Source organism: Leucoraja erinacea, chromosome 4 (assembly GCF_028641065.1).
Source record: "Leucoraja erinacea ecotype New England chromosome 4, Leri_hhj_1, whole genome shotgun sequence".
Lineage (NCBI taxonomy): Eukaryota > Metazoa > Chordata > Chondrichthyes > Rajiformes > Rajidae > Leucoraja > Leucoraja erinaceus.
The window spans coordinates 86168013-86180423 of NC_073380.1; the positions used below are offsets into that span (position 1 = coordinate 86168013).

The window sequence follows — 12411 nt, forward strand, 5'->3', positions numbered from 1 at the left end:
GTTGCCACATCGAGCGATTTTGTTTTGTTCTGACTGGCGGACAAAATTGACTTTTAGGCATCTGTAAAAGTTGAATTGGCTCATTACCCAGGGACCGCCTGTATTGTGTCTGTTAAATGCATAATCAATGGTACAGAAAATCTGTGGGTAATTTAGCAATAAAATATCTATTAGCATTTCCCATTATAAACTCCTGAGCCAACGTTGGGGGAGGGTTGCCGGGCCCTGCGACAGCATTACTTGTTGACCTCAGAACTTTCAGATATATATATATTTCCTTTAGTGCATGATCCCAAAAGCCATTGGTTGTTGGTGTAAGTAGAGAAATTATACTGATATTGAAAGGAGAAATATCTAATAGACCCTTATTTTGGATGTTGATGGAAATGTTTGTTGTGTCCTTCAGAATGCAGTGTCAGTATACTGTCGGTTGGGCTTTGCACATCGAAAAGGACAAGTGATAAATGCCGATCAGCTTCACCCAACATGGAGGAATGTTCCATCAATCAACAGATTAAAGTAAGGGAAAGATTTCCCACTGATCCACATGCTCACTACTGTAGATTTATGTATATAGTAAACCCTTGTTATTACGGACCTATTTATAATGGATTTTGCTTGCAGCTGACAGAGTGTCCCCACAGTAATCCGACATCACTGTCTCTTTAAAATACAGGCTGTGTAAAACACAGTCTGCAGAGGCCATTGAAATTGACGAACAATTACTTCGATCAACAATTGTGCATTGATGAAGGACACAAAGTGCTGGAGTAACTCAGCGGGTCAGGCAGCATCTCTGAAGAGCTTGGATGGGTGACGTTTCAGGTTGAGACCCACTGCTGGTTGCGTTGTGCACCTGACCGGCACGAGGCCGAGGTCCACAGTGGCACTGTGAGACACGGCACCAACTTTCAACCTCCACTCTGAGCCTGTGACCACTGAAGTTGCCGCTGGGGTGATGGTTCTGGTCAGACCAATTCTACTAACCTTCACTGCCAGGCCAGGCTGCTGATGCCAGGCCCACACCAGGCTGCTTCCAGGCCAGACCTACTGCCACCACCGCCAGCCCGCACACCTTCCCCGGCCGCCTCCATCCTCTGTGCCTACTGCCGCCACTGCACCCTGGCTGCCTGCGGGCCTTGACCAATGATTTCACTGATCCCCGCTTCTGCTTCTGTCACCAGCGGGCTGTCAACACCTGGATTTCAAGCCCAGTTCCAGACTGATCTGAAGAAGGATCTCAACCTGAAAAGTAACATATCCAAGTTCTCTCGGGATGCTGCTCGACCCCCTGAGTTATTCCAGCACTTTGTATCCCTTTTGTCTATTAACCAGCATCTGCAGTTGTTTTGTTTCTACTACTTGTGCAATGATACGCGATTACTCAATAATCCCTTACAAGGTTATGGCCGACAATCGCCAATAATCAATCACAATCACAATAATATTTTATTAGCCAAGTATGTTTTGCAACATACGAGGAATTTCATTTGCCAAGTCAGTCATACAAATAAAAAGCAATGGAACACACAAAAAGCATTTTAACATAAACATCCATCACAGAGACCTCCGCATTCCTCTGTGATGGAAGGCGAAAAAAACGGTTTCCATCTTCCCAGTACAGAGCAGGAACAGGCCCTTCAGCCACAATGTGTAGCCGATCATGATGCCAAGATCAACTCTTTATCTGCCTGCACATAATCCATATACTTCCGCTCCCTACATAACTCCCTTGTCAATTCTTCCATTCCATCTCGTACCACCCCCTCCCCGGGCACTTTCCCTTGCAACCGCAAGAGATGCATCACTTGTCCCTTTACCTCCCCCCTCGACTCCGTTCAAGGACCCAAGCAGTCGTTCCAGGTGCGACAGAGGTTTACCTGCATCTCCTCCAACCTCATCTATTGCATCCGCTGCTCTAGATGTCAGCAGATCTATATCGGTCAGACCAAGCGGAGGTTGGGCGATCGTTTCGCCGAACACCTCCGCTCGGTCCGCAATAACCAAGCTGACCTCCCGGTGGCTCAGCACTTCAACTCCCCCTCCCACTCCATCTCCGACCTCTCTGTCCTGGGTCTCCTCCATGGCCACAGAGAGCAGCACCGGAAATTGGAGGAACAGCCCCTCATATTCCGCTTGGGGAGTCTGCATCCTGGGGGCATGAACATCGAATTCGCCCAATTTTGTTACTCCTTGCTATCTCCTCCCCTTCCTCAGTCCCCCTGCTGTCTCCTCCCATCCCCCAGCCTTCGGACTCCTCCTTCCTTTTTTCCTTCTTGGGATCAGTCTGAAGAAGGGTTTCGGTCCGAAACGTTGCCTATTTCCTTCGTTCCATAGATGCTGCTGCACCCCCTGAGTTTCTCTAGCTTTTTTGTGTACCATCCATATACTTCCATTCCCTTCATATGCATATGTCTATCGAAAGTCTCTTAAATGCCACCTGTGCCTCCACCAGTGATGGCAGTACATTCCAGGAACTCACTGCTCTCTGTAATAAATGAAAGAATGACCCTCACATCTCATAGTCATTGAGTCTTAACATATGGAAACAGGCCCTTCGGCATAACTTATCCACACCGGCCAACAATGTCCCAGCTACACTTGTCCCACTTGCCTGTGCATGGTCCATATCCCTCCAAACCTGTCTAACTGTTTCTTAAACAATGGGATTGTCCCTGCCTCAACAACCTCCTCTGGCAGCTTGCTCCATTGACCCACCACCCTTTGAGTGAAAAAGTTACCCCTCAGATTCCTATTAAATCTTTTCCCCTTCACCTTGAGCCTATATCCTCTGGTCCTCGATTCCCCTATTCTGGGCAAAAGACTCGGTTCATCTACCCGACCTATTCCTCTCATGATCTTGTACACATCTATAAGATCACCCCTTATCCCCCTGCACTTCATGGAATAGAGACCCAGCCTAATCAACCTCTCCCTATAGCTCACACCCACTAATCCTGGCAACATCCTCGTAAATCTTTTTTGAACCCTTTCAAGCTTGACAATATAACATGGCGCCCAGAACGGAACACAATATTCTAAATGCGGTCTCACCAACGTCTTATACAACTGCACATGACCTCTCAACTTCTATACTCAATACTCTGACTGAAGAAGGCCAAAGTGCCAAAAGCCTTTTTGACCACCTTATCTACCTGCGACTTGACCTTCAAGGAACCATGCACCTGTACTCCTGGATCCCTCTGCTCTACAACACTACCCAGAGGCCTACCATTTACTGTGTAGGTCCTGTCCTTGTTTGGCGTCCCAAAATGTAACATCTCACACTTCTCTGTATTAAATTCCATCAACCATTCCTCCGCCCACCTAGTCGATTGATCCAGATCCTGCTGCAATCTTTTACAACCATCTTCACTATCTGCAAAACCACTAACTTTAGTATCATCTGCAAACTTGCTTATCCTGCCCTGTATGTTCTCATCCTAATCATTGATGTTGATGACAAACAGTAACAGGCCCAGCACCGAACCCTGAGGCACACCACTAGTCACACGCTTCCAGTTTGAGAAGGAACCTTCCACCATTACCCTCTGCTTCCATCCATGGAGCCAATTTGCTATCTCAGCCCCTTTAAACTTTGCCCCTCTCATCTTAAAGCTTTGCTCTTTAATATTTCACATTTCCATTCTGGGAAAAAGATTCTGACTATCTAACCTATTTATGCTTCAATATTCTTTAACTGGCAAGGTAACAAGAGTGTGAATTTGAGTTGGAAGTATAATTGAAATGAATTGAAATATACAGTATGGAACAGGCCCTTCAACCTACCAAGTCCATGCTGACCATTATCCATTTGCACTAGTTCTATGTTTTCCCACTTTTGCATCCACTCCCTACACGCGAGGGACAATTTACAGAGGCCAATTAACCTACAAACCAGTATGTCTTTGGGATATTTGAGGAAACCAGTGCACCTGGAGGAAACGCATGTAGTCACAGGGAGAATGTTCAAACTCTAAAGGGACAGTACCTGAGGTCAGGATCAAACCCAAGTCTCTGGCACTGTGTGAAGCAGCTCTACCAGCTGCACGACTGTGCATTATGCAGCTAGTAGCTAATTTGTGACAAATAGATGTACTGAGGCAAGTTTATACACGGGATACAAATTTAGAAACATGCCTCTTTTCTTTTTCGAGAAATAGTACACAATTATTGGAGCCAGTCGAGAATTGATTTACTAGGTTAATTCCTGAATTATTGTCCTATCATTAATCACATAAAAAAAATGCAGACCTTTACTCCTTGGAGTTTAGAAGTATGACATGGGAATTTATATATTGCAATATAATCACAAGGGGTCATGACAAAGGTATGTTGTAATGTTTCCATAAGTGGGTGATTCTCAGTCAAGGGGGCATAATTGTATGGGACATTAATTTAAAACTGAAATGGGTATGAATTCCTCACAGAGGATGGTATCTCTCTGAAATTGTATATGTTGATGCATTGTGGAGGCCACATTACTGGAACAATATAAAGAGGAAGTAAACTTTTGAAAGATCTGGGAATTAAAGGCTATGTGATCAGCATGATGATATTGAATTGTTGGGGTAGACTTGAGGGCCAGGTGGCTTGATCCTATTTTATTTAGTGTGTCCCTGATGTACATTTTGGCATGCTATTGTAAGTTCCTATTATGGGCTTCATTTTAAGTAGCAATATTTATCTCTTCACGTGCACATATATACTTGTCCCAGGCAAAGTTAATTGTCCTCGCAATGAATACCAGTTTAATGCAACATTCTATTTCTCTTATAAAATTACTTTAATTGAAGATCATGAATGCGACTTCCTCATAACAATTTCCTCCTTACTTTTTCCACCCTTACCAATGCATTAAAAATAAAAAATACCAACAATATTATTGGTCTTTTTTTACTTAGTGGGGCACCACATTGAGGTTTTCAAATTTGATGACAATGTCTTCAGTTATGAAACCTAAAGGTCACTTCAGGTCACGTAAAGGTTTCATCCCAGGCATGTTTACCCAGTCGAAAACATCTGCCTTCTAGTTTGCAGAATGGTCTCTAACCGCTGCCGAACTTGCTTCAGTATTGATGCATATCATTTGAAACTTCCAAAAAATTAGTGGGGGCTTCTCTCTCTTAAATTTGACAGCGTGCTGGCAAAAAATGTGCCTGGGAGGTTTACTCCCGAACAAAGGGATTTAAACTATTATCTGGATTATCCTCGTAAATTGTACAACATTTATTTTATTCATGAGACACCATATAAAGAGAAACTAAAATCTCGGGATGCAATGTTTGTGCCCTTTCTGTATCCTGTAAAAAGGTCAGGTTATTATTCTGCTAATATGAAAAAGTGATGATCATATAATTCTTGATATTTAAGATAATAAATTTATCTGGTTCAATAATAAGATATTATTTCAATAATAATATATTATTAGATTATTTAATTCAATATCTTAAGTTCATGAAATAATTAGACTTATTATTGGACAATACATCTCACCCCCTCCATGACACAACCTGAGGAGCACCTTCAGCAACAGACTAGTCCCACCAAAGTGCAGCACAGAACGCCACGGGATATCCTTCTTCCCTGTGGCTATCAAACTATACAACTCCAACTTCTGTTGTCGGGTACACTGACTCTCACCCCCCCCCTCCCCCCCATCTTTGCATTTCCCTCTTCCTGGACTTTTGCACGACAATTTAGTTTCAACTGGTCCCTTAAATTGAATTATTATTATTTCATTATTATTATACTGCACAGGACGCTTTCAATGCCTTGTATCTTTTGTATTTTTTGACTGGTGGCAGACCAATTTCCCTCTGGGATAAATAAAGTGGTATCGTAAATTTATTTAATCTTAATTATATGGTGTTTTCATTGTTTTCAGACTTATTTTGTATTTGGCAACAAGGACCAAAACAAAATTTAAGCAAGAGCAGGCAATCAGGCTACCCAACTGGGTTTCACATGACTGGGTCCTTACTTTGTACTTAAGTCCACTTGTTCAAGGCTGTCCTTCTCGCAAAACCATTCCAATGTCTACCCTGTCAAGCCCCCTTAGGATTTAAAGATCATTTGGTCATAAGGAATAGGAGTAGAATTAGGCAATTCGGCCCATCAAGTCTACTCCGCCATTCAATCATGGCTGGTCTATCTCTCCCTCCTAGCCCCATTCTCCTGGCTTCTCCCCATAACCACTGACACCTGTACTAATCAAGAATCTATCTCTGCCTTAATAATGTCCACTGATGGCCTCTACAGCCATTTTATATGTTTGAATAAGTTCATCCCTTGTTCTTCTAAACTCCAGGCAATACAGGTCCAATCTATTTAATCTTTCTTTGTATGTCAACCCTTTCATGCAAGGAATGGGCCTGGGGAATCTACTTTGCACTGTCCCTAATGTTACTGTTCCTTATGTTATGTATGAGGACCAAAACGGCATGCATTATTCCAGGTGAGACCTCGCTAATTGCAACAAAGCCTTCCTATTTTTAACCTGATGGTTGAAATTCTATTTATTAACAAGCTGTACACACATGGTGCTATTTGTATGGTTGTTCTAATTGCAACATCACGCAGTGGACAATGTTACCACTTACATATCGAATGAAACGGAGATCAAAATTAATTGGCTTTTTTAAACTGTCATCTAGATATGCATACATATCATTGAGATACGGAAAAGCCACGTTTCTCTTGATCCTTGGGTACTTTGCTTTCTCTCACTCTGTATTCTGCTCGACCTGTATTTTTACATCAAAATTACTGCGTTTATTGTTCTGAGTTTATTCTGACCATTTTTTTGATTTGCATCAAAGTGAATTTGATGAAGAAAAATTAGGAAGGTATATAGATATCTACTTTGGTCTAATTTTGCATCTTTATAAATGTATACCCTAAACGTGAATATTGTAAAATTAAATTTTGATTATCATTAAGTTCCATAATCCTCTCAGATCAAGATCCTGCTAAGCAGCATTTCTACATAAGCATATGTGAGATACCACACCATTTAAATTTAATCAGTTCTGATAGTACTGGTTGGATTTTCCTCTTTCCTTTCCCTATTCTTGAATCCAGTTTGCTTTTAACTGGATGCAAACTTCTTTGTAGAATATGTTAAATTTTACACATTTTTATATTTTGTTGGTGTTGTAGCTACAATGTTCATTATATATGTGCTGGTCACTTAAATTTCAATATTATATTATAATGCGCAGGACACTTTCAATGCTTTGTGTCTTTTGTATCTTTTTACTGTTGGTAGACCAATTTCCCTCTGGGATAAGTAATAAATATAAATAATATAAATAGGCTCATATGTTCTGCACTTCATAGTTCAGACATTTTTTTATCAAAACAGTTCCAGTTATTGTTATTTGAAAAAAGGATGCACGCATAAAAGGATACATTTAAAATGAAACAGTTGCTCCTGAAACTGGTGCTGCAATTCTCTTCACCATTGGGGGGAGAAAACATTCTGTGAACAGGAGTGCAAAGCATAGTCCAAATGTACAGTTTTGTAGTCAAAGGTACTCCATCCATCCAAACCTGTGCTAATGCTATCAATGCTTGGTTATGTCATATAGATGTGCAATGGATCCACAGAAGATGCTGCTGTCATGGGATGGGATGGAAAATCGGAGTCCTGTGCATGATACAACAACAACAACAGAGACAGATGCAACTAGTCAGGATGATGTGGGTTAGTGATTTATTCTTCTTACCTGATGATATATAGTGATTTATTCTTGTTACCTGTAGTTTACAGCCATAGTTAATCCTACGGCTTGATCAAACTTTCAAGCACTTCGTCTTGCATATCTGGTAAAAATATCCTTGAATTTTTTCTGACGTTTAATACATGTACAGTGAAGTGTCATAAGATGTGGTTTTTCCAAATCATGTCATTTCGGCATTTTCCCTATTTGGTTGTGTTTATGTTTAAGTGATCATTATGTTTTTCATTTGCAGCTGACTCTGCCAGTGTGAATAGTTTAAACTTGCCCAGTGGACACACAAAAAGAATTGCATTCCTGTTTGACTCAACCCTCACAGCGTTTTTAATGATGGGAAATCTTTCACCGGTAAAGTCCTTTGAAATGCTACTAATGCCACCTTTCTCAGTAAATTAAAAAAAAAAAAAAAAAAAAAAAAAATCTCAATAGCCAATTTTCTTGCATTACCGAAAACATGGTAATCAATTTGCATGAAGTGCTCTTCCAAAAATAGCAATATGAGTACAACCAAATGATCTGCTTTAGTAAAGATACACAAGACAGAAAATGCTGGACTATTGAGTAAAAAAAACTGGTTCCTGGAAGAACTCCGCAGGTCAGGCAGCATCTGTGGAGGAAAGTAGAGTGGACGCTTTGGGTTGCGATTCTTCAGACTGAATGAGTAGTGAGGAGATAGCTGGTAGAGAGGTGAAGGGGGGGGGGGCAGAATTAACATGTGATAGATGGATCCAGGTGAGGAGGGGTTGATTGGCAAGTGGGGAAGAGATGGAAGGAGATAGTAACGTTGATGTTGATTTATGTGAATATTGGTCTGGAACCATATTTGACATTGTTTGCAGTGGTGTATGAGAAAGCTCAGCTTAGAGAATTTTTTGCCTGTTCGAAGCGATCCGAGGTCAAGTTCAATAATGGAAGCTCAAAGGTCAAGACTCCAGTACAGCACTGAGCGAGTGCTGTAATGTTGCAGGTGCCGCTTCCACATTAAACTCCAGTTCTGAGGGGAAAGTAAATGGACCCGTGGCAATAGAAACAGAAAATTAACCCTGTCTCTTGGCCGATATTTAGACTTCAACCTGTGTTTCTAAAACACATGACAAGATCATTACCACATTGCTGCTTACGTAATCTTGTATTGTTTACATTGTTTAATTTATTTTGTACTTTGGAAGAATGCTTTACAAGTTCACAAAATTGGCTGTAAGGCAATTTAGGATGTTCAGAAATGAACGTGTATAAATACAAGACTTTTTAAAGGCGTAGTAATCTGCATTCAATTTCTAAGTTGTGGGAATCTGAACCAAAGTAACCATTATGTGGATTCATTGTTATTTGTGGAGTGTCATCGTTGGTTAAGATGTGAAATTTGCTGCTGTATTAATTGTACCTATGAAATGTATCTCAGGTAATTAATACTGCTTTATTAGGTAAATTCTGGACTAAATTTTAGGTGGCAAGATTGCAAATAATTGACATTTTTGTTAAAGGTTTGTTATCTGTGCTTTGTGTGGTTAATGTGTTGTTGCTTCTTTTACAGAACCTAAAGAGCCACGCTGTGACTATGTTTGAAGTTGGAAAGTTATCAGATGAGTCTCTGGACAGTTTCCTAGTAGAACTTGAAAAGGTATGTTATCAGGGAAATGTTAGTGGTTACTTTTCTGGTATTCTGGTATATCTGTATACAACACACAAAACAGAAGGACTTCAAATGTTCTACCAATCACAAATTTGTAGTAATTTAAATGTTTGGCTTTATTGACTTTGTTTTCCAAATGGTGCTGATTTATTTGAGTTGAAGAGTGGAAGAGGGGGAGGGGGGGATATCCAGAGCTTGGGTCTTGTCAGCTGCAACCAACAGTAGAACCATGGAATTGTATAATCAATGAAAGTAATGGAGGTGTACAGAAAACTGCAGGACCTGGGGGTGTTTGGAGGATGGGACCAGGACCTGATAGTCAAGGAGAGACAGGATAGGAAAAAGTGAGTCTAATTTCAATTCCGGATACTATCACGCAACTCTCTAATAGCAACATGGTGACTAATTGCACTCTTGTAAGGTGTCATTCTACATACCAGGTGAACCGTTGCAAAGAATAAACTGAAAGACACCTAAGGAACACCTTGTAGATGATATACATTTCAGCAGACGCCAGTGGATTTTTACATATTCACAGATATTGATGTACGTTTATTATTATCACATGTACTGAAGTATAGTGAAAAACTTTTGTTTGCATGCTGTCCAGTCAAAGTGAATCATACTAGGCATGAGCACAATCAAAGCTTACACAAGTCGTGCAAAGTAGAAAAATACCAGAGTGCAGAATGTAGTGTTACAGCATTATAACCCAGAGAAAAAGTCCAAGGTCTGCAATGAGGGAAGATCAGAACAGCACTCAAACTAATGGGAAGACTATTTAGTAATCTGATAACAGCAGGGATGCAGCTGTTTCTTGAATCTGCAGGAGCATGCTTTCAAGCTTTAGTGTCTTCTGCCCAACGGGAGAGGAGAGAAGAGGAGACAATCGGGGTGGAAAAGATCCTTGATTGTGTTGGCTGCTTTCCTGAAAACGAGAGTGAAGTAACGAGGAGTTGATGTTGGGAGACTGGTCTGTGTGATGGACTGGGTTACATCCACAACTCTGCAATTTCTTGAGATCTTGTACAGAGCTGTTGCCAAACCAAGCCTGTGGTGCATCCTGGTGGTATGCTTTCTACAGTGCATCTGTAGAAACATAGAAACATAGAAATTAGGTGCAGGAGTAGGCCATTCGGCCCTTCGAGCCTGCACCGCCATTCAATATGATCATGGCTGATCATCCAACTCAGTATCCCGTACCTGCCTTCTCTCCATACCCCTTAGCCACAAGGGCCACATCTAACTCCCTCTTAAATATAGCCAATGAACTGGCCTCAACTACCCTCTGTGGCAGAGAGTTCCAGAGATTCACCACTCTCTGTGTGAAAAAAGTTCTTCTCATCTCGGTTTTAAAGGATTTCCCCCTTATCCTTAAGCTGTGACCCCTTGTCCTGGACTTCCCTAACATCGGGAACAATCTTCCTGCATCTAGCCTGTCCAACCCCTTAAGAATTTTGTAAGTTTCTATAAGATCCCCTCTCAATCTCCTAAATTCTAGAGAGTATAAACCAAGTCTATCCAGTCTTTCTTCATAAGACAGTCCTGACATCCCAGGAATCAGTCTGGTGAACCATCTCTGCACTTCCTCTATGGCAATAATGTCCTTCCTCAGATTTGGAGACCAAAACTGTACGCAATACTCCAGGTGTGGTCTCACCAAGACCCTGTACAACTGCAGTAGAACCTCCCTGCTCCTATACTCAAATCCTTTTGCAATGAAAGCTAACATACCATTCGCCATAGAAGTTGGTAAGAGTTGTTGGAAACATGCCAAACTTCCTTAGCCTAATGAGAAAGTTGAGGCATTAGTGTGTTTTGAAGGCAGTAGCTTCAATGTGGTTGGACCACAAATTGTTGGTGATATTTATGCCTAGGAACCTGAGGCTTTTGACCATCTTCACTTTAGTGTGGGCTTCACTGGCAGGGTTGACATTTATTGTGAACACCATTGAACCGAGTGGCATGCTGGACCACTTCACAGGACTATTTATAGTCAATCACATTGCTGTGGATCTAAAGTTATTTAGGCCAAACTAGAAATTGGGGACAGATTCACTTCCCTAAAAGATTATAACTTTCTGATGCATTTATAGCTACTATTAATAGTTCTAGCTGTTTATTTCAGGTTTGCACAATTCATTAAATTTTAAATTCAGGCATGAGTTGGTGTCTCTAAAATCATTAACCAAGCCCTCTGCCTTATTAGTCCTGTAATGTATCCACCATTCAACCATGTCCTCTTGCAGTAAAAACAAAACCTAATTATTTACAAACCTCAAATATATTAAAGAAATTGTGGAATCGCAAGCAATAAGAATTACAATTCCATATCATGTTTGTATATCTTAACCTAAATCATTTTGTTTCAAACATTTGTTCTCAATGCTGTTTATGAATGGTAATTGGACTGTTGTTATATTTAAGGTTCAGAACACTGGTGAGGGCGAGGCACAGAGATACTTTGATCATGCACTAACTTTGAGAAACACTATTCTCTTTCTACGACATAATAAGGACCTGGTTACGGATGATGAACAGCCAAGCAATGGTAGGATTTGTGCTCTGTTGGAAATATGGTTAAAGACCTAAAAAAAAATTAAACGGTCACTTTATTCATTAATTTTTCTGGATGCTCCTTTATTTCTTGATGCAGGAAGATTATTCCCAATGTTGGGGAAGTTCAGAACAAGGGGTCACAGTTTAAGGATAAGAGGGAAGTCTTTTAGGACCGAGATGAGAAAATCATTTTTTACACATCTGTGGAATTCTCTGCCACAGAAGGTAGTTGAGGCCAGTTAATTGGCTATATTTAAGAGGGAGTTAGATGTGGCTCTTGTGGCTAAAGGGATCAGGGGGTATGGAGAGAAGGCAGGGATGGGATACTGAGTTGGATGATCAGCCATGATCATGTCGAATGGCGGTGCAGGCTTGAAGGGCCGAATGGCCTACTCCTGCACCTATTTTCTATGTTTCTATTTCAAGACGAGAATATTGAATGTATAGAGTGGGTTAATTCTTGCTTTAATATAGAGC

At 40.9% G+C, this 12411-nt stretch overlaps 1 protein-coding gene across 2 annotated transcripts in view; it reads left to right on the forward strand.

The window, feature by feature from the left end:
* fam91a1 (family with sequence similarity 91 member A1) overlaps nucleotides 1-12411 on the forward strand; it is a 57910-nt gene that overhangs the window by 27455 nt on the left and 18044 nt on the right. For both annotated transcript variants that reach the window (XM_055634744.1, XM_055634745.1), the window contains exons 11-15: nucleotides 407-519; nucleotides 7593-7708; nucleotides 7978-8090; nucleotides 9277-9363; nucleotides 11803-11926. In XM_055634744.1, coding sequence (XP_055490719.1) covers nucleotides 407-519; nucleotides 7593-7708; nucleotides 7978-8090; nucleotides 9277-9363; nucleotides 11803-11926 — 553 coding nt within the window. The remainder of the gene's footprint in view (nucleotides 1-406; nucleotides 520-7592; nucleotides 7709-7977; nucleotides 8091-9276; nucleotides 9364-11802; nucleotides 11927-12411) is intronic.